This window comes from Oryctolagus cuniculus, chromosome 9 (assembly GCF_964237555.1).
Source record: "Oryctolagus cuniculus chromosome 9, mOryCun1.1, whole genome shotgun sequence".
Classification (NCBI taxonomy): Eukaryota; Metazoa; Chordata; class Mammalia; order Lagomorpha; family Leporidae; genus Oryctolagus; species Oryctolagus cuniculus.
The window spans coordinates 41,366,972-41,391,181 of NC_091440.1; the positions used below are offsets into that span (position 1 = coordinate 41,366,972).

The 24,210-nt window shown below is 34.3% G+C and overlaps 1 protein-coding gene across 1 annotated transcript in view; it reads left to right on the forward strand.

Moving 5' to 3' along the window:
- The window catches only part of DACH1 (dachshund family transcription factor 1), a 438,545-nt gene extending 414,563 nt beyond the window's left edge, over positions 1 to 23,982 (forward strand). The window contains exon 11 of the mRNA XM_008260046.4: positions 21,284 to 23,982. Coding sequence (XP_008258268.2) covers positions 21,284 to 21,321 — 38 coding nt within the window. The 3' untranslated portion in view covers positions 21,322 to 23,982. The remainder of the gene's footprint in view (positions 1 to 21,283) is intronic.
- Positions 23,983 to 24,210: the final 228 nt, after the last annotated feature.

Consider the following 24,210-nt stretch of genomic DNA (forward strand, 5'->3'; position numbering starts at 1 on the left):
AAACCTATTTTATTAAACAAGTCCATTTCATATTTGAGGAAACTGAGTCACAGACTTAATTACCTGAACCCAAACTGACCTCCAGACCTCTATGTTCCTTTGTTTCCATAAGCCTTGCTTGTTACCTGATGGCAGTCTTTTCATCTCATGATAATTTATGAAGTGGCTGTAAGTGGCTAAATGTTAGCCAGATAATGAGGGTGGCATAAATTTATATGGATTAAGATTCAAAATGCAAATATATAGTCTTCCATGTAAAGTTTTGTAATGTGATAAAATCAATTAAATTGACTTTAGGTTTCCTGTAGAATTCATCACTAGTACAAAGGCATTTTCATTAGGCAAGGGTTATTTCCAGGCCCTACATCCACTCTCAATTTGCATTTTCTCCTGAAGTTTTTCCTAAAATAAAGCAATGTTTAGTAAAATAAAAAATAAATCCACCAGTTTATAGACATAAATAATAAATCATTTACAAAATAAATGTCAATATAGATTTTCTTTAGCATTAATATTGATAACTTATTAAATAATGGATTTCAAAAGGATTCAAATTTACATTAATGTTAATTAGTGATAAGAGAGCAGCGTTGGACTGAAGGTGATGTTCTAGTGCTAATACCATCATTCATTAATGTTATGACTTTTGTTATTCACTTTAACTGCTAAGACATATTTTATTACTGACACTTTTATCATGTCAGAATAGCAAAGGTATCTACTTTTTTTCTATGAAGGTAGATATACACACATACACATACATATTATGTCCATGGTCCATGTATACATATATATATATGGATTCTGAATCCAGGATTTCTGGGCTCAAATTCTCATGCTGCTGTTTATTTTCTGCACAACAATGAGATGTAAATAAAACTCTGGTGCATTACATTCTTAATCTGTAATAATCAAAAATGATAATAATATCCACCTCATACATTTATGAGGAGGATTCTGTGACTTTTATGAAAAGAACTTAGAAGGCTAACTGGTAGAGACTAAGTATTGAATACAGTTTGCTATTTTTACAATTATGGACAAATTTCATGTAATAGTCCTTTCAATATTATTCATTTTTTGGTGAAAAGTAAACATATCTTAGGGCTTTATTGCTTCACTTTGGAGAAACTGAGAGACAGACATAGATAGGTAGGTAAGAGATACTACCCACTGGCTGGTTCATTGATCAAATGCCTGGTGGCAAGGACTCAGTGCAGGTCTCCCACCTGGGTGGCAAGGACACAATTACTTGAGCCAACACCTCCTACCTCCCATGGTGCACATTAGCAGGAACCTAGAGTCAGAAACATAGCCAGGGGTTAATGCAGGCACTTGAATATCCGATGTGAGAATCCTACTTGACCTATGTTGCATTTAAAAATAAAAAATTCCCAGTATGTGACTCCTACCTTTTCTTCTAGACATGATTTAACTTGGCAATGGAAAATTATACTTACCAGATTTTCCAGAGCACTTAAAAGTTCATGACAGGGTGTGAATTTCAATATTTATGTCAATTTAAACAATATAGTATGAAGAGATTGATTTGTAGCCATATATTATGTACAATTATTTATCTCTTCAAATTAAAGATAAACTAATTTTTTACTCAAATTTAAGAAGGAAGTGCTAGAGCTTCCTAATTTTTAAATAATATTTTGACAAATTTCTGCTAATATGATTGGTATTTTTATATAGTGTGGAGTAACTTCAGGCCCTTCTAATTCATATATAATCACACTCCAGAGATAGTAAATCTCCAAACTTAGTTCTACTTAAGCTTACTAATTACATCTATAAAACGATGAATGATGGCTACAAATTATTGGGTCTGACTCTCATTCTTTATTTATTTTCTCCCTGGGAGAAAAAGTGCTGGATGGGGAGATTTTAGACCATAAATTGTTCTTATATATATTCAGGTGTGCAGTGTTTAACTTTGATTTTTTTATTATATTTTACATTTACTTATGAAGTCATCTTAATAGAACTAAGAACTAAATATTTTATTTCTAAGATAAAATTATATTTATTTTTATTAATAATTTCAATAGCTCATTTTATTTTCCTAATGGCTTATACTGGCTAATTTAGTTTAAGATCTGTCTTGTTCTAATAAGTTCTCCATCAGAGGAGTTGCATGTAATCACACAGTGTAGGCCTTATTCTTAGTTAAAAGACTGTGAATGGAGGGAGCTTTCACAGGAGAAGAGAGTAAACACAGGACAACACAAATGGAATTCACATTCTTTTTTTCTTTTTTTTTTAATATTTATTTATTTATTGAAGAAGCAGAGTTACAGAGAGAGGGAAAAACAGAGAGCGAGAGAGATCTTCCATCTGCTGATTACTCCACAAATGGCCAAAACTCCTAGAGCTGGGCCTATTCTAAGCTAGGAGCCAGGAGCTTCTTCTGGGTCTCCCACGTGGGCACAGGGGCCCAAGCACTCAGGCCATCCTCTGCTGCTTTCCCAGGCCATCATCAAGGAGCTGGATCACAAGAGGAACTTCTGGAACATGAGGTGACACCCATATGAGATGCTGGTGCCACAGGCCAAGGCTTAACCTGCTATGTCACAGCACTGCCCCCACATTCTTTTTCTGTACATAGGAAGTGATACTAATTTCCAGCTGTTGCCCTGGTGGACCCGCAAACTCATTATAACTATGTTTGTTTTTGTAAAGGAACCAAGAATTACACATTTTTAGATATAATTATGGGTAAAATTTTTGTTATTTATTCATTTTCATTTATTTGAAATGAGAGAGAGGGAGGGAAAGGGAGAGACAGAGAGAGAGAGAAAGAGAGAGAGAGCGTGCACAGACATATCTGCTAGTTCAGGTAGAAGCTGGGTGTCCAGAACTCCATTCAGGCCTCCTCCCTGGATAACAGGGACCCAAGTACTTGAGCTGTCAGCTGTCGGCTCCCAGGATATGCAATATCAAGAACCCAGATGAGTAGGAGAGGATAGACTCAAACTCTGACACTCTACAATATAAGATTCAGGCCCAGAAGTGGTTTAACTACTGTGCTTCAACACTCACCTCTTTAGTTTTTTTTTTTTTTAATTTAAAAAATTCAGATTTTATTTTATTTTTTATTTTTTGAAGTATTTATTTTATTTATTTGAAAGGCAGAGTTAAGAGAGAGGGAGAGAGCAAAAGAGATGTTCAATCCGCTAGTTCACTCCCCAGATGACCACATTGTCCAGGGCTGGGCCAGGCTAAATCTAGGAGCCAGGAGCTTCATCCATGTCTCCCACATGAATGCAGGGGCCCAAAGACTGGGACCATCTTCTGTTGCTTTCACATTATGCTTTTAATTTGTAATTCCCTAATGATTTCCATTGTTGAGCATGTTTTCTTATATTTGTTAAACATTTTGTATGTCTTTTTTTTTAAGATGTACTTATTTATTTGAAAATCAGAGTTACACAGAGAGAGAAGGAGAGGCAGAGAGAGAGAGAGAGAGAGAGAGGTCTTCCATCCACTGCTTCGCTCCCAAATTGGCAGCAATGGCCAGAGCTGTGCTGGCTGAAGCCAGGAGCCATGAGCGTTTTCTGGATCTTCCTGTGTGGGTACAGGGGCTTAAGAACTTGAGCCATCTTCTACTGCTTTCCCAGGCCATAGCAGAGAGCTGGATCCAAAGTGGAGCAACCGTGTCTCGAATCGGCGCCCATATCGGATGCCGGCATTGCAGGCAGCAGCTTTACCCACTACACCACAGTGCCTGCCCCTGTATGTCTTTTTTCTAAATAAAAATACCTATTTATGTCCCTTGCCTAATTTGTAATTGGATTTTTGTTTGTTTGTTTCCTTATTACAGAATTGTTTGAATTCCTTTATTTTGGATGTAGGGCTTATCAAATGTAGGGCTTCCAAATGTTTTTATTTTTTTCCAGTTTGAAGGCTGTTTTGCACATTTTTAATTACTTCCTTTGCTATTCAGAGGCCTTTTATAGAATCTTTTTTGTCTACTGATGTTTATATTGTCAAAACTTTTGGGGTCAAATAGAAGAAAATCATTGCCCAGACAAATATTATATAGTTGTCCCCCTTTTTCTGTTAGTTTTTTATAATTTCGAGCCTTCTATTTAAGTATTTAATCTGCTTTTAGTTTATTTTTTATATTATGTGAGATTACAGTCCAGTTTCATTCTTCTACATGTGAAATTTAGTATTCCAAATTCTATTTGTTGAAGAAAGTATCATTTCTCATTGCATACTATTGTCAATTTCTTCAGATATCAAGTAACCATTCATATTTAGTTAATTATTGTTGATACACATCTGAATGTCAATACATGGCTCAGGAATGGTGAAAACTGCAAGTCAAGTTTGATTTACATATAAGTATGAAATACTTGTACATTGGATTTTGCTATATGAACAGAAACCTTTAAAGAAGTTAAGTATGACTATATATATTAGGTAATCATACTTTTGAGATTATTTTTAGTATAACTTAGCTTTTTGGGTATAATAACTCATTTGCTAACTCCTAGGATCATGCATTTCAAAATTTAATTTAATAGATATAATTTAAAATTTAGAAATTTGGGAATTTTTTCTTTCTTTTTCTTTAAAGATTTATTTATTTTATTTGGAAAGCAGAGTTTCAGAGAAAGAGAGAGGAAAGAGAGAGCGAGAGAGTGAGTTCTTCCATCTGCTGTTTCTCTCCCAAATGGTTGCAACTGCAATGGCTAGAGCTGGGCCAGACTGATGCCAGAAGCCAGGTCTCCTACAGGGGTGCAGGGGCCCAAGCACTCCTGCCATTTTCCTCTGCTTTCTCAGGCACATTAGCTGTAGTGAAGCCAGGAGGGAATCAAGCCATCACCAATATTAGATGCAGGCAATACAGGTGGGGGATGAACCAGTTATGCCACAGTGCCAGCCTTGGAATTTTTTAGTGAAACATCTATCATTCTCCTTTAATAAAATAAACATGGACCCAGCGCACAAAGCAACTCATCCTGATTGGATGATTGGTCAAGATAAGTCATGATATGAAAATACAGATCTTCTGAAAAGTTAGTTATTAACATAACTTGAATAACTTTTGCAAAAAGATGAGAAATAAATATTATGGTTGCTTCTGAATATGATATTGACCAGAATAGATATTTTAGTATCTATTAAAAACTTGGACTCCTGTTTTTTTAATCTGAAATCAATATATTATATTCTACATAAAATAAACATACATAAGTAACATTCATAAAGAGTAAAACTAAAACAAATGAAGAATGTCACTAATTCATAAATGAGGTACTATGGATATGAGTTTTGATGTCACACAAGCAATGGAGTGTACATTTACAAAGAGTTAATGAAGTTGTAGGATTTAGAAAAGGAAAACAATGGTTGGAAATTTGAAATTAATAATCTGAGAAAGAGATCCAGGTTCAAATACATGTTGATAAATTTGGCTTGCTGGTATTGGGCATGAGATAATGGGTAACGCAGAGTGTACAATAAGCACCTGTGTGGATATGGAACTGGCATTAAAATGTGAGGTCCTGACAAGGCACGGTTTGGATACCATTGAATTTGTAAAATATCCCTTCTGTTGAAAATACCTAATATATTTGCATAATCTTGATATTGTCAGCGTTTTGAGAAGGCAAGAGTCAAATGGTTTCTCACCCCTTACCATCCATTCCCCAAAGAATAGATTATAATAAGAACTACAAATGAAATATTGAGAACACAAGAATGTTCAAACAGCGATGAGTCAATGCATGTTGTACATATTTCACTACCTGTATATGTAATGAATAATCTAATTTTTTAAAACTTTAAAAAACATAATGTGGCTTTTTTCATGGCAATAGAAGGGATAGATTATTCAGCATAGAATTTTGTTTATGAAACTGAGGGTAATAAAACTAGGATCAAAATATTTACTGTGTTAGATTATGTACATGAAATTAGAATAGAGAATGATAAAATACATATTTGTATGTTAGATTATATATTTTGATTTATGTGTTTTGCATCTTTGTTGATTCTGCAGATTTTACCTATGACAAAGTGTCAATTTGACTGTTGCATTAAGAGACATGTATTTTTCATGATATTGTTTCATATGGCAATATGTTGGATACCAGTCCTTTCAAGTAATCAAACTACATTGAATGGAGTCATAAACAAAAAACAACAGCAATTTACTCTCATTGTAAGCTTTTCCCTGTAATGCATAGGTTTTCTTTGAAATCATTTGAACAGTATAATGCATTCTTATTTTAATGAAGGGAAAGTAAAAAACAATTACACTTATTCTTTAGACAAATAAATAAAGAACTATCACAACAGAGTGTATATTCTACTAAAAATACCAATCTTCTTCTGAAGTTTAAATGTTCAGAGGATCTTGATTTCTCAATACATAGTGCATTTTGTAACAGACTTTCAAGTGTCTGTTTAGGGCTGCAATATTTAGAGAATTGCATTTGAGCCCGGAACTAGTCAAAAAGCAGACTTGTTAAAGATATCTGATACAGTTGGAAACTCTTCATGCAAGTAAGTATATTTAGGCAATGAAAGACATGACAGAATGATAGGCAAATTGGAAAATTGGTGAGACTAGATCGGGAAAATAGACAAGATAGTAAAATAGGCAAGACTTTCAAGCTAATATCCTTTTAACTATGCAAATACATTTTCCTAAGAAGAAATGGTTCTGAAGCCTTTCCAGTTGAAATGGAGGTAGAGGACCAGGGATTTTATGAAAGAAATAGGCATCTTTGTTTGAACAATTTGGTATTGTCCAAGTGCAACTGTGAGTTAGCCCTAAAAAAAGTAGTACAGAGTGCATTTTGATAGAAAATAAAGATTGTATTTTAAAATGATTTTGACATAAACCTAGTTGAGTTCCTTAAATTCACAAGGTTTCTCGAAATTGAACCTTAATTCAGGATTTAATGATCTACATAGTGCAGTAATTTTATTCATGTCACAATTGCTAGTGATGGGAAAATAAGGCAATACTGACAGTAACCACAACCACAAGGGATTAATTTTAATGGAAATAGTGGTCTATGTTACCATGACCCAGAGCAGAATTTCACAATGGGCATGAAATGCACATTTATCAGCATTTATCTCCTTTACAGATGTATACACATTTATTATAATATACTTTACTATTTAGTTGTAGAATTTTTGTTTTTATTTTTTGAAATTGTAGTAAAATTTTTTGGCTATCTCATGGAACTTAATGTATGCTGAGAACAAACTGGGACGTATGTAAATTCTAAGTCAAAGTGCTCAGATGTTTCCTGAAATTCTTTGTTTCTAAAGACAAAAACAATTTGTAAAATGCAAAATTATCTATTAGCATTGCATATTTTTGTGATAGCATATTTTATCTTTTTTTCATTGCTTTCTACTTTAGAAAGCATTTAGTGTCTCATATTTGTTATTCCTTGTGGCCAGTTTGTTGATATTGTCATGATTAATTTCCAAAGGATTAAGTTTGTTTCCTTAGAAAACATGCAGTATGGTAAACAACAGTTTTTAAAATTGCCAGATACCAGATTGAACTAAAGTTGATCTCAGTCAATGGCCACCGTTAAATCAAAAGTTCAGAGGGATACTAAATAGAGTGCCTTGTTTCTTGTTCTATCTAGTGTCTTCTTACATGGTTTTAAGGGACGGGTCTAAAATATATTTTCCTTTTTCGATGGTTCATTAAATAGCACTAGACTTAACAGTGGACAGTTACCCAACTGTTTATGATGGTTCCCTTCTGTCATAGTGCCTTAAAGACACTGATTTAATCAATGTAATTGTTAGACTATTGATGACTATTGTTGACTATTGATAAGTTTCTGAGAAAGCTACCACATATCATTAGATGATATCAATTTTTAAGGAAAAGAATCAAAGCACTCTGGGATAGTAAGTAAAATTATATCAATTTAGTAATAAATGTGTGTGTGTATGAGAGAGAGAGAGAACATTTAAGTATAAAAATCAGTATATTGTGATTGTGAATAAGTTATCCAATAATAGCAAATCAGAGGGCACTTTGGTTTTCTAGTTTTCTTTTTTGCATGATAAGACAAGAAATGTTCTTGGAAACTTGCATGTTGGCTTTGTTATATTTCTGTTAAGAACAAGCAGGCTTCTTGGTATGTTTACTTTACTGGGAGCTGGATTATCAATTTCTCTGTACTTCAGAAAAAGGCAAACTGAGGTTTACCCACACACTATAACTCTGAAGTGCAGAATCACTTACCTGTGACAGTGACTGACACTTCTTTCTTATACAGGGAGGGCTATTAGCAGCACAACAAATTATTTCAAAACTTCATGGCTTAAAACATTATTTGTTACCTTACAGTTTCTGCATATGAGGATTCTGGGAATAACCTAGCTAGATTCTCCACTTTGGGTGCTCCCTCAGGCGAAATAATATATTGTGAGAAGCTGCAGTCATTTCTAGACTCTGGTGAGGCAGGTCCACTTTCACGCTCACTAGTGTGGCTGTTGGCAGACTGCACAGCTTCAAAGAGATTGCGCTGAGAGCTTCATTTCCTTTCAGCTATTAACTGGAGGCTGTCATTGGTCCCTTTCCACATGGTAGTCTCCACAGGGGAGCTCACTGCATGGCAGCTTGCTTCAGCAGATTGAATAGGTAAAAAGATCCAGGAAGAGACTGTATGCCAGCAACATAAAACTACAGTCTTTTAGGACTTAGTCTTGTAAAAGATACTCTATCACCTTGCCACGTCCTCTTTGTTAGAAGCAAGACATCAGGTAAAGCCCATGCTTAAGGAGAAGGAATCACTTAAGGATATGAATACAGGAGGCAGGAGGCATTGCTGTCCATCTTAGAAGATGTTTATCAGAGGGCTATGCAGAAAGTCAAATTGTCAAGGACCTGGAAAGAGTGCAATCAAAATAAAGAGTATTATAGTTCATATATTTTATGACCAGTTATAGATGCCAGTCTTCTGTGGAAGACTCATTCCTGGTTGAATGAATGAAACTTGTCTGTTAATTTTGCTCTCACTAGATTATTTCAGGACAAACAATATAATCTGTCAACATGCTGTCCTGTCTGTCTTCTAGTCTGTCTCTTCAACATAACCTTGCACATCTCTGAACCGATCCTTTATGTGCTATTTTAAGTTTGAATACAGAGAGAGCCACCTGTTTTGATAGTCCTTGTCACACTATCATTCTCAAACTATCCAAACCACATTTGGTGATTCCATTAGATAAGATATAACAAAAAGATATTCCCCATGAAAGTATCACTTTTTTGATTAAAAAGTCTTAGACTGAAAAAATTGGAGAGTGCTTTCATTGAAGTCTGCTTATCATTTGTCATGTTCAGCACTAGACCAGCATTTCAGTTCAGCATTGTATAAATATGTTAAATAAAGCTCTACAGATTTAGAAACTTTTTCACTCACAATTACCCCTTGTACAAATATAACCTGCATAGAATTACTGAATCAGTCATGCTATAGAAAATAGAAGAAGTAGAAAATGCTACACTTTTAAAAGGAAGATGATGACTTTTTTGCTCCAAACTTAAGAGAAAATAACTAGGCTGTGACAAGAACTGCCCTTCTAATTGTCACCTCTGTTTGTTTTTCTCCTAGAAATAGCATATTTATTTTGAAAACTCAAATTTACTCACAGGATTTTGCCTATTTCTCGTAGTTCTGAAAGGATACATAGACTTGATTTAAAGATTCTTGTATCATTTCTCTGCAGCATCTTATTTTATTAAAAAACACATTTTTCATCTATGCTCTAAGTATGCACAATAGATAATTTTGTTCCTTCATCATTCAAGTTCATATATACCTTAAACAATTATTTCCTTCCATCTCTATTTCTTAGTCTTCTTTTGTCCAGAAGGGAATAGAGGAATGGATAAAGTAATGAGAGATTTCAGTGTATTTCACTTTGCTCAATTTGGGAGGTCTCACCTTCCAATCAGGACAAGGTAGCCTAAGTGCAAAGTACCCAATTCTCACTTGCTGGTACATTAACTACTCTGATGGCTTCTTGCTTCTTACTAATGAGTGCTTAATTAGATCACTCACACAAAAATACTTTACCAAAGCAATCCTACCAGTGATATAATTTTTTCCTTATTTACAGAAACATAACAAAATTTAAAGAGGCTGTGCTCTGCTTTTTGTTTTTGTTATGATAAACTTTTAAAAGACAACCTAATGTTTGCTCTAAACACAGTTAAACAGGGCAGTAATTTCCTTATACCAACAAATGCACATTTGTGTATACAGTCCTAAGTAAATGGTAATACAGTTTAGCCGACTTCATAAACTTTACAATTGTAAATTTACCATTAAAACATGGTGGATCAATAGACCAGAATACTGCTGTGTCTGTACCCTCAGTCCAGTAAGCTTCATGAATCTGAAGCTTGTTTTTCTGGAGAACTCTATTAAAATCACTCACCATTTATTTATTCTCCAATACTTGAATAAGGCTCCTCAGAGAACATATTTATCATGTAGATAATATCCATCTAGCCAGTAAAACTAGTGAATATTATGAAAAATGTGAATATTGAACAGTATAAGTGTTCAACTACTTATTCATAGTTGACATTGCATATACATTGAATTTTCTTTCACTGAAAAAAGCTATTTTATATTTTAAAATGTGTATTTAAAACTATTCAAACTTACAGAGGAGTCCAATAGCAGTGTAAAAACCATATCACATCCATTACATATTAATATTTATTCTCTTTCACTTTATAATTTTCTCTAATATTTTCTGAACAATTTGAAACTGATATATATGCTTGGTGACCCTTTACCTGTAATAGTGATCAATATTTATTTCAGGGTATATTTGCTAGCAATAAAATGTTCTCTAATGTATACATAATATATTTATTAGTTCAGTGAATGTTTCATTGACATAGTGCTTTGATCTGATCTGACATTCAAATTCCCATTTTGTCATTTTACCCAATAATATCCTTTTTAGCATTTGTTACCCTTCATTAGTGAACTCAAGTTAGAATCATGAGTTTTATTTAGTTGTCATTTCTACTTAGTCTCTTTAATCTTGAGCATTTTCATACTCTTTTAAAATGACTTATAAAATTGATATTTTGAAGAATATAGTCCAGTTCATAAATAAAATGATTAAGCTATGTCATATATTTTCATCCCTTATAGTCACCAAGTGAAGTTGTGTTCTTTTAGAGTATAACCTATGGAGTCATAATGTACATCTTTCCCTAATTGTGTGAGCACTTTCTAGGTATTAGATACTGTTTGAGGCATTGGAAATACACAGTCATATCTGCTCATAAGGAGATAGTAGCCAGACTTTAAAGGATTTTTCCAGAATAGTGAAACATGGTACTTGTCAGTGTAGTGAAGACACCTGGGGGAGATAATAGTTTGGATCTTATGACAGCAGTTGGAGTCTAGCAACACAGTATAAGGATCCAAACCCTATTTCCATGATTGTAGGGCAATCATGCATTACTAAAACATTTTATGAAATGCATGGGCAGACAGTAGGTAGTGGATAATGGTGATTATTTTTCTCAGTTTTTCTCTGGTGTACTTGTGGTGATGTGGTTTTAAGATCATTCAGGATTTAGCAGGTAAAAAATTCATAGAACCACAAGGTGCAAATTTCCACCCCAGTAAAGGAATTTTCTTGAGTAACAAACAAAGCATCTCTGATACCTGATATGGCATGATCATTATCCTTTTGGAAGTAAAGTCCTTCTTGCCCACAGAGAACATCAACATAGTTGACCCTAAAATTCAGGGAAATGGCATCTTTATTAAGATACTGACAACAAGGGTGCCACTTCTAGAAAGAATTGAAGTACTGCAGCTGATCTAATCATTTAGGAAAAGTATTTTGCCTAGGGCTGGATTTGACTAAATAACTCCAATTTGGCTAAGAATAACCATAGCCATCTGGAAATCTTCAAATGCCTTCTCTTCACATTCTTCAGTTTGGCTTCATTGCTAAGCTGTTTACTATCCCATTTAGAAGGAATGCGATGGGGTGGGCATCTGTCCCGTAGTTGGGTCACTGCTTGAGATGTCTGCATTCCACATTGGCATGCCCATTTTGAGTCCCAGCTACTCTGCTTCCTATCCAACTTCCTGCCTGTGTGCATCCGAGGAGGCATCAGGTGATGAAGTACTTGGATCCCTGCCAGCCACAAGGGACAAGATCCAGATGGAGTTCCAGGATCCTGGCTTCAGCTTGGCTTGGCCTGGCCTGGCCTACTCCTGGCTATTGGGGGCACTTGGGGAGTGAATCAGCACTTTCTTTTCCTCTCTCCCTCCCTCTCTCTCTCTCTCTCTCCTTCTCTCCTTCTCTCTTTCTCTTCCTCCTCCCCTGCTTTTCACATGAAAAATGGAAATAATTTGAAACAGTTTTTAAAAGAACATTGTGATCTGATCACCTTGCCCAGCGAGGAGCCTATCCAGCTCCACAACTCCTAAAACCTGGTTCCACCTGTTTCAAATTGTTCATTTGGCAAAGTTCGCATGTTTATAACTTATGCTTACCTGGAATCTGGGGCAAAGTTCCTTTTTATAGAATGACAGAGTTTCAGTTTCACTTTTTTGTCTGAAAAGTTAGTTGCCTTATCAACCTGTGTGTTATAGCTTTAGATGATCATCTGTTCTCAGGATATGGCTTAAACTAGCCTTTGTTCTCTCGTGTAATATCTTCTTTGAGGAGAATTAAAAACAGAAAAACAATTCTTGATTATAATTTTTGTCATTTGTAGCCACAATTGAGAACTTTGCTTCTTGCTAGGCTTATAAAAATAAATTATATTATCTACTGATTTTGAATGAGCAAGGCCATGTTGGTCTATGAATTAATCTATTACCTAGGAGTTTGTCACTAAAGGACTTCAAATGTCATTAGGTGTAGAATTAAAATAAAGTTCATTTTGGTGCAAAAAAATTTTGAAATCTTTGCAGTTTTTTCATAGTATACATTTTTATGGGCTTTTTTGAAGATCTGTCATAGCAGTACATTTGGATTGCACAGATGGGAAATCTTCATTGTTGTAGCCTCTTACACAATCCATGCTGATTCTCTAGAACTGCACGAGGTGCTTACGAGCAAGGGGTCTGATCCTTTCTCACTTCCACTCAAACAGTGGGCTTCAGGTTTCTCCACTACAGCTTTGAACTTAAAAAAAATACAAAACCTGGTGCAGCCTTTCCAGTTTTTACTTTGTAACTATATGGAACACAACTTTAAATATATTAGTATTCAATATTCTGGAATAACTTACACTGTTATCTGCATTTCGTGAGGAAAAAATGATCTTCACTCAGTATTCTGTTATAAATGGGCTTGTACTGAACATCACTCTTTCACAGAAATATTTCTCATGTTCAGTGTAGACTTTGTGTCTCTCCTTTGCTTTAGGAGTCGCAGGATGTTCTTCCTCCAAATATAAAATTATAAAAAAAGCAAGAAACAATATTTTCTTTAATTAGCTTCTTCCCCTGGGGGTTTTAGAAGAGGGGTTATGACTTGACAAAGATCCTTCCCATCTGTTCCTATTTGTTTGCTTTTATTTTGACTTCCTTTCGTTGTCTTATCAAATATCACATGAATCATTAACATTTGTTTCCATCACTGTTTTGCTTTCCTTTACTTCACATGATTAAGACATTGTGTTGAGAGAGGTTCAGCTACCATATTTTATATCAACTTCATATTCTTTAAGTAAATATTAAACTTTCTAGATATATGATCTTATATATTTACCTTCTGCTATGTTAATATTTTCCTCAGCTCTGGCGTAGTGAGGTACGTGCACGCACAACTGTTTTGCAAAAGCCACATCTTTCATTAGATCACTGTTGTCGGGATATAAGTTTTGAACAAATATATCCCATCTTTAATAAAGTTATTTCTTAACAGAAAATACGATGTATTAAGCCCCTCGTGCAAAAAGAGATCATTGTGGGTGTTTACTAGAGAGTTCTGTTCAAAACTGAAATATATGTCTATGTGTGCATTTTGTTATATCTAACACTAGTAAACTCCCTTGTTAATTAGATATATGATTTTCACACAGCAAATGAATTTCATTTTTGGGGACACCAAACTAAGCAATTTTAAGTTACTCCACTTTATGTGTCATCTTCTACCACATAATATAAAATCTTGATATATTATATGATTATATCAAACAGACTTTATTAGCTTTACAAACAAATGATTAAGATATTCGGTAATCTTTACATATAGAATAAAAGCTGAATTCTGCACTTGTTTATATGTGTTAGACATTATCACTAACTGCCTTAAACTTAATATATGGATACAAAGAAAAACAACCTTGAAATTTTCTGGGTCTTCATTTCTCCCGATACAGCCACAGAAAATAATTAACATAAAAGATCTACATACTCAATAGATTGATGGCTTCAATTTTAATATTAAAGTCTGAGATCAATTTTATGAAGAATTTAAACTTTTTTTTTTCAATTCATTATCTGTAGTTCTAAATATGCATAATAAAAATAAGCAGCTTTTACAAATTCGCACCTGCAATAAACTATTCAGTGATCTAGGTACTGTCTTAACACCAAATTACAGCTGTAAGCATCAAATCACAATGAACTTTAAAACTATTAGGAATTTGTAATTTAAATAGTTTTACTCATCCCCTCCTCCCAAATGCTTTTAATTAGAAAAGACTTTTTAATTAAGTACTCCCATGCACAGAGTTTAGCTTGATGATCTTCCTGTCATTTCAACCTCCCTGACAACAGCAATAATCATTGTGTCAAAGGAAGGTATTTTCTCAGAAACCAGGCTGATTTCAAGTGGCTTACTTGATGCTCTACTGTCCCCCAAAATGCTCCCATCCCTGGGAGAACTGCAAGGTGCAGGTGAATCTTCAGGGCAGAAAGCCTTATGGTACTGAGGTGTTCAGGAAGGAATCCTTTAACTCCATGAGTCGCAAGCATCTTGTTTCCTCCAGTGGCAGCCAGCTGTTTATTAGAAAAAGAATGATAAAAAAAAATGTGGACATGAAATGTGTATTCACACAAATATCAAAATCACTGCACTTCCATTTGTTAGCTCTTTGAAAATGTGCAGAGTCCTTAACCTCTTTGAGTTTTAATAGCATTATTTGTAAAAGGCACCAAGAATACACCTTTTGTTGAATTGTTGGAAAGTTTAAACTTAAAATCTATAAAATACCTTGAATACAATAAGAACTCAGAAAATATTAGCTGTACTGATAATAATAATTGTTATTGGCATTATTTCCCGTTTACTCAGTCTTAAAGTAGAGCTGTCATCTACTTGTGATACCAGGGAGTCACTGTTTAGTTAACCTGCCTTGCCATTAGGAACAAAGTGAGAAAACAATTTTCTGTGGCTGACCCATGCAGAAATAAAGGCGATGTAAGAAACGGTGGACAGTTGTGAAATTATTCAGTTTGGGAATAAGTGTGATAAACCAAGGGAACCCCTGAAAACAAAATACATTAATTAGCCCTTTTACTTTGTGAATGCAAAGAGCAAAACCTCTGAATAATGGGACCTGTCCTTGGAAACACCCCAGGGAGTCCAGTGATGTCTGTTCTTCCACTTGTCTTTGAAGAGACTTCTCTATGGCTTCATGGTTTCCCTTGTTTGAAGATTGAGGGAAAAAGAGAATGTTGGAACCTTGATTATACAGGATAAAAACATGCTACCAATTGAGTTACGGGCCCATGTACTGTGTCTAGCACTCTTGCCACTTAACCTTCATTACATGCTTTGCTATCAGAAGCTTGGGATAGAACTGCAGCGCCATTACTCGGGGCCTATTGTTAGGTCTCTGAATTATGTTCCTAGGATGTTATTTACTGTGAGTTGCAAGGCCAATGTAACTTCTCTGGAACAATATAAAATTAGTTAGAGAATTTATTCATGCAGAATTGGAAGAATTCAAATGTATATTTCTGTAAATGACAAAATTAAAAGGTAAAAATTGCTTTTAAAGTTGGGCTTTGTAAATTAAGGCAAACTGTCACTCCGTCAGTTTGTCTATACCTGGTGTATTTCTTCCTATGGTTGACTGTAAGGAAGAGGGCTAATAATTATTTAATTAGGAAATTATTTAATTATGAAGTTATTTAATCATGAAGATCTTAACTGAAACAGATATAGACTATTTCATAGTTAATATCCTCAATGTTTGATGCATTTGTCCTTCTCTTAGAAAAGTTAGTCCAAAATTTAAGAGGAGAAAAATTTCTTGAAAGTGGAATTATAGTGGATCATATGCTTATATTTAATATATAATGTAAATAATTTTAATAAATGTACTTTATATATAACCTATGGACTTTAACATTATTTAAAATTTTTGAAATTTATATAAAGGGAATAAACTTCATGTATTTCATAGTACAGTTTTTTTTTTTTTAATTTGACAGGTAGAGTTATAGACAGAGAGAGACAGAGAAAAAGGTCTCCCTTCCATTGGTTCACTCCCTAAATGGCCGCCACAGCCGGCGCTGCACCGATCCGAAGCCAGGAGCCAGGTGCTTCTTCCTGGTCTCCCATGCGAGTGCAGGGACCCAAGCACTTGGGCCATCTTCCACTGCCCTCCCAGGCCACAGCAGAGAGCTGGACTGGAAGAGGAGAAACCGGGACTAGAACCGGCACCCATATGGGATGCAGGCGCTGCAGGCAGAGAATTAACCAATGAGCCATGGTGCCGGCCCCCATAGTACAGTTTTAAGAATATAATGATTCTTCCCTCCTTAGTCTCCCTCTCTTCCTTCCACTGTCGCTCCTCCTTCCTTTCTTATTTTTTCTTTTAATTTTTAAAGCGACATACTTTCAGTTTACTTTATAATCATGAACTTAACCCTCCACTGAATAAACAATTCAACAAGTAGTAAGTAGAAAAGCTACTGTTTCTCAGGAGTATAGACAAGGGCTATAGATATATATATATATATAGTTTATATATATATATTTATATATATATAGTTTATATATATATATTTATATATATATATATAGTTTTGCTCATATACATTACCTTTTTTGGACTTTGTATATTAGTTCCCACAAATCATGGAAATGATATGACATTTGTCTTTTTTTTGACTGCTTTATTCCACTAAGCATAATGGGCTCTACTGCATCCATTGGTTGCAAAGAAGGGATTTCTTTATCCAGTTATCAACTGATGGTCATCTGCGGTTGATTCCATAGCTTAGCTATTGTGAGTTGAGCTGCTATAAACATGGTGGTATAGATAACTCTTTCATATGCCGATTTGATTTCCTTTGGATAAATTCCCAGGAATGGAAGGACTTGGTCATAAAGTAGATCTATTTTCAGGTTTTTGAGGGATCTCCATATTGTCTTTCATAATGGTTGTACTAGTTTACATTCCCACCAACAGTGTATTAGGGTACCTTTTCCCTAAGATCCTTGACAGCTTCTATTATTTTGATTTTTGGACGATAACCATTCCAACTTGGGTGAGATTAAACCTTACCATGGATTTTATTTGCATTTCCCTGATGGCTAGCATCCTGAGATAGACTTTAACATTTCAAATATGTTCATTCTTTTTATTATATAGGTACATTAATTAATTTCTTTCTTTAAAACGATATTTGAGGTCATATTAAATACTTTTATAAGATTTATTTTATTTATTTGAAAGAAATAGTCAAAGAGAGAGGTAGAGACAGAGACAGAGAGAAGTCTTCCATCCACTGGTTTGGTTCTCAAATGGCAGCAAATGGGTCAGAGCTGAGCCAATCTGAAGCCAAGAGCCAGGAGCTTCTTCCAAGTCCCCCACATTGGTGCAGGGGCCCATGGACTTGGGCCACCCTCCACTGCTTTCCCAGGCGCATTCTCAGGGTGCTGGATTGGAAGTAGAGCAGCCAGGACATGATCTGGCATCCATATGGGATGCCTGCACTGCAGGCCAGGGCTTTAACCCACCATGCAACAGCACTGGCCCACACATTAAATATTTTAAGGCAAGTATACTGCTCATGCATCTTCATTCCAACACCAACAGGAAAGGAGATAGGGTTGCTGCTTTTGTGATCTCATTGAATAGCTTCAAAGTGATCAACTGCTATGCTCCTATTTAGAAAAAAGGGGGAGGGGACTGCATTTAGAGAATTTAGGTAGTGTTGAGCAGAAGAGTAAGCTAAGCGGGAGAGTATTTATCTGATAGACTCCCAGCAGGAAAAGTAGTCCTGGTATTCCAATATGGTACAGAGCTTGATAAGCTGTAGATGGAGAGGTGGACCAGAATTACTGATAAGAGGAGAGTGATAGAAGATAAGATTGTGCATGGAAGCCAGGACTAATGAGTGTACCACCTTGTGGATCAAATTGAAAAATTAGTCCAGTAGTGTAAATGTGGATCTTTTAAATGGATTATTTTTATTTATTCACTCTTTTACTCCTGGATTCTGTTTTATATGTTGGAGATATCACAGATGAGAAATCTTTCTGTACTTTCAGTTTTTTCCTGCAGTGCGAAGAAAATTAAGAGGTCCTTAGTGAACACTGAACTATTAATTTTGAGCAAATTGTTACTTTCACAGATTTGGTGGATTTGAATGATGGGGAATTTGAATGCGTTCTTTCCTCTATCTTATCCTAGGAATTATTGTATATTTTTCAAAAATTGGAATGGGAATGATACTTTCAATATAATTGAATACATGATAGAAATAATGAGACAATTGAAAGGGCAGCTGAGTAGGGATTAATAAATTAAGGAATTAAGAATTAGAAAGCTGCTGGTGGTGGTGTAGTGGGTAAAGCCACTCCTGCAACACCAACATCCCATATGACCAGTTTGTGTCCCAACTGCTCCACTTCTGATCCAGCTCCCTGCTACTGCTGGGGTAAGTAGCAGAAGATGGGACAAGTGTTTGGGCACCTATCACCCACGTGGGAGACAAAAATGAAGCCCCTGGTTCCTGGCTTCAGCCTGGCCCTGAGCTGGCCGTTGGCAGCCTTCAGGGGAATGAACCAGCAGAGAGAAGATCTCTCCTTCTCTCTCTCTAACTTTCAAAATAAATTAAGAAAATTACAAAAAAAAATTAGAAAATATCAATGCTCTACTTCTTCAGTTATTTCTATATTCTGTATTATTAGATTTTTGAAAAATCTATTTTGCTCTATATAGCAGAAATTATTAAAATCAAAATTACCTTTAAAGGGGCAAATTTATTGAGAATAAGATTTTAAATTTAATTTTATAACATTGATTAAATTTATTTACAAAGTAGGTGTTTGAAATTCCTGGTAAGCTGGAACTACAAATAATTGTATATTAGTATTCTTAAATCATGTAAGTGAGAAAAGAAATTTTGTCCCACAAGTAGATGCTATCAAACTAAGCAAAGAGAATAAATCAGAGTGGGTCCCATGCAAAAACAAACTACTTCACAGTATTCAGTGTGATACTGTCATATCCTTACTTATAAAGAAATTTCCATCAAAATTATGTTGCCTGGATTGATATTTGATTGATGCCTATTTAGAAGATTCCTGTCTTTATTTAATATCACAATGACTACTAGTAAACTATAGCAACATTTAGTAAGAGTGATAAACTGAGGTTTAGGGCCAAGGATATAAAATATTTTGACACTGTGTTATCTGGGCATATTATTCAACTGTTTATATGTGCATTTAAATCATTGTTCAATAATATAGTTAAGTTGCATTAATAATATTTTTATTGGTGAATCTTAGATTATATCTTATGTCTAAAGGTGTATTCTGTTTGGTAGGAGGGTTGTGTTCATTATATGTTCAATTATTAAAAGGAGTCCTGACATATAGTTGCTGAACTGGAAAGCAAAGAACATTTAGAAACTTTCTAGTAATTGATATTTGGTTACTTTCAGACAAGCAACTGATTAATAGTTGACATGATTTGTTAGAAATTAACCAGTCTGAGACTAATCCCATGGACATTCTTGCAGTCACTGAGGCAAAATTCTGGCTTTAAATGTTAACAGTATGATATGTTATATGAGTACGTGTGTATTGAACAGGTGGTAGGCGTTTGAAATATGTTGATTAGCAAAACAGAGATGCATATTATCCTGGAAGTAATCTCTCAATCCTTCCAATTAGACTAAGAAAAACATGGAATAAAAAAAGTTTGAGAACACCAGTATTTCTTTGAAGTGAAAAATCATTTGTTATTGATGGTTTTAATTTCCACACTTATTACTATATCTACCATAAATTAAATAAAATTACTTAATTACCAAAATATTGATGATAAGATCTGTAAAAATAGAGACTACATTTTCTACTTCCTGAAACTACTGTAGGTTACTTCCGTTTCCCCATATTATAAATCTTGGAACAATAAGACATTTTGTAAATAGTCATATGAGAATATAATTTTTCCAAAGTTTAGAAACCTTCCCTTTCCTGATTATTCTACCCTCTGCCCTAGGTATTGAAATTGTGAAATTTAGACATATTTTATACAAATATACCCAAACTTTAGGCCAGCCATAACACAAAAAGTATAGTTTAGAAGGTTTTTTATTTGAGAAATTTTGTTTTCCTTTGAATTTTGGGTTTGTCCTTTTAATATATATTTCATTAAAATGGTTTATTCAGTGTGTCCAATATTTGGTTCCTTTCTCACATAGCTATGTTTTTTCATTGGTGAAAGCTGAATAATATATTTACATCTAAACATTTAATTGTTGAGTTCATCTCATTTCTGGGGAGAAAGACTGTAGTTCCCTTACAGTGATAAAATTACCTGGGTGACTTTCATGTAAAAAGGCAACAAATGTGCACAACAGCTACATTGCATGGTATATTTAACAACACTGCTGAAGAGTAAGGTGGGAGCACAATCTTTCGTGATGGAGATGCACCTGAGTGATTCTGAGAAAATTTGGTTTTGCAAGCTTGGAGGAAATAATTGTCATTCAACAGAAATCAACTAGCTCTGCATATCAGTGTAACACACACACATATTCTTATCCATATTCTGAGTGCTCTGGGAACTGATATCAACATGGCAAATATTTATTTATGAGAACTAGAGAGGCTGTATTCTTTTCAATCATTTAAAGTCAAAGTAATTATAAAATTAGCTTGTAACAATATGTGAAAAATTTAACTTCCTAAGCAAATGAGGATAAAATAACAAACAAAAATGTTATATCAGGCCACATCATTTATGTCCATGTTTGTGCCCCAAATGCTATGTTATTAATGATTTCTTATTTTCCATTTGTAGATGGAAGACTGTATTTGAAAACTACTGTCATGTACTGAATCTTTCCTGTTGAAGAAATCCTTGTTATAGTGAAGAACTTTGCAGCCAGACATTCGTCATTGGAAAGTTCATAAAAAAATAAAGTCCTTTTAAGGGAACTTTTTCAATTTTGTGTATCAATGTTCTTTCAAATTTAAGTATTCTACAAAAAAAGTTTCTTCCATTGATTTTCACCTGTGGTTCATACCAGAGACCTGGGAATGTTTGTAAATGTACAAGTATCAAACTTCTTACAGTTAATAACCGCAACTTTGCTGCTGGACACTTGTATACAGAGTTAAAGGCAGGTCTGACCAAGGCCTAGCTTTGTTTTTTAATGGAATGAACCATTTTCCTCTGCTGAAAATTCTGTATCTGAGCACAGAGAGACTCTCGTAGCAGTGATCACCCAGACATACAGAATTATGTCCTCCAGAAACCAGCAAGAACACTTGGAGATGAACATGTAGGGGGCATAGAGGATTTGAAAAATAAAGAGTAATATTCTGTTACATTCAGTTTTAAACTGTCTAACTGTGGGTTTTCTCCTGAAGCTTTTTTTTTTGACATACTTTCCAAAAGACCAACAAATGGATGTTGACAACAACCCAATGAAATCACATTTTGTGTATCTTTAAAGAAGCATTGAATATAAGCCAAAAGGTTTGACTGAAGGTCTTTTTTTTTTCTTTCTTAAAAACCTACAAAATATATAAATGTAACTTGTTTTCATTCCAAACTGGTAGTGGTATATAGCATTTAAAATAATAATGTTGCTTCTTAATCAAAATGTTGGTCACATGTACAGTATATAAACATAAAACACACAAGGAAGGTATTATGTATGCAGTAGTATACTAGAATTTAGGAAAAAAAATGAAAATTTTAGAAAATATGTTTTGTCACCCTGTTGGTCAGAAAGACGTCTTTCTGGTTTAACGCATGCAGGCATGTAAATATTTGTCTGAGTCACAGTATTAATGAATGAGATCTTAAGCATCTGGTGACATCAGAACTCTGTGTCAGCCACTTTTATTTGTATATTGAACCCTAGATAGTGCCCACCCTGCACTACTGAGGATGGATTGTGGCTGTTCAGTAAATCAAAACACCAGAAATATTTTTATATGTTAATGTCATATTATGTTAATGTTGCTGAAAAACAAACCCTAGCAAACCCTCGATGTATCAGTCCAATACCATGTAGCCCTGAGTGATGAAGTTAAAATGTGCTGTGCTTCCCACCCTGCTCAGAGGGAAGGGTGGCTACGTGTGATTCCCACTGTCTTTTTGAAAGTTACAGTATGTGTTTTCACTTTTGTGCAGATAACTGGAAGTAAAGCTGCCAACAGTGCTTATTACACGCTGAAGTTACCTTCTCTTTGTTTCTACATATCTGGAGTTACACCTTTAAAGACTGGTTTGAATCAGTAGAGTCATTGTACATTTTATGATTTTTTTTCTGTCACCTTACAATTTTATGATCATAACATTATTTATTACCATAAAACAGTAAAATATTAAACATTAAGAAAACTAGCTTAAACATTTTAAGATAGTTCTGATTGGGTATTAATTATTTGGTTAAGAAAATATCAGCATTATAGCTACTCTGGCACTAAGCTTCTGTACTTTCTAGGTCTTCCTTGCAATGCTGAACATCATTCTTCTGTGTAGCTCACTAGTAACCAGCTAAGTCCATTTTTAATACAATCAAAAGATTATGTGTACACTTCCTATTTTAGCTTGCTTAAAAATGGAGCAATATTTTTATTTAAACTATTGTTGGCAAATGCTCTGTAGAAACTTGGCTTTCTAACATAGTTCTTCCATGACCATCTTTTGTTATTTGAGCACAAGATTTTATTTCTAGTTATATGGATTTTTCCCTATATGCAGTCTTTAAAGGATTCCTACACTTAAAATTGGACAGATTTGTGGCAAGCTTTTGAATCATTCATTTTTTGAAAAAAATTTTTTTAAAGTCTACAATTTACATATGTCATAGAATCAGCCATTGCTCTGCTCCTGGCATAGAGTCACCTGTCAAGTGGGTTAAATAGTTTCAAAATACATACTTTCAAGACCTTTGAGAATGCTTTAGTGTTTGGTTTGACATAAAAGGAAATTTTAGCAAGGATTAAAGAATAAAGCTATCAGCTATATGTTAAGAGAGATTCTTACTAACATGTTGTATATATTACAGTTCATGAAATGTTATTGTAAGTCTGTAACTTAATTTTCCCTTTTTTAGTTATGCAGGTTGGTTTGGAAATTTGTGTTTCAGCATAAGCAAGTAATATTGTGCCCATTTTATTGTTTCCATGCTTTTTGTACTCCTAAAAATATTAATGTCTGGTTGTTCTATATTATAACCACATTTGCGCTCTATGCAAGCCCTTGGAACAGAACATACTCATCTTCATGTAGGACCTATGAAAATTGTCTATTTTTATCTATATATTTAAAGTTTTCTAAAAATGATAAAAGGTTATTACGAATTTTGTTGTACAAAATCTGTACAAAAATCTGTTTTTACATCATAATGCAAGAATTGGAAATTTTTCTATGGTAGCCTAGTTATTTGAGCCTGGTTTCAATGTGAGAACCACATTTACTGTTATTGTATTTAATTTTCTTTTTCTTTCCAACAATCTCCTAATAAAAATGTCTGAAATCTCCCTGTGACTTTATTTACAGTTCGTCTTTATTAAATTTTGTGAATGCATTGCATTGAAGGAATATTTACTTTCTAATGGGAGGCATCTAAAAACAACATAAGTCAGCTCTTTGCAATGCGATGGGAACAATGCTCAATGATTTTATTTAACATGCAACTGCTTCTATCTCTAATATGAATTACTGTGGTGAAAAACATCATAAAAGCACACTCTGTAGTTATTGTTTAA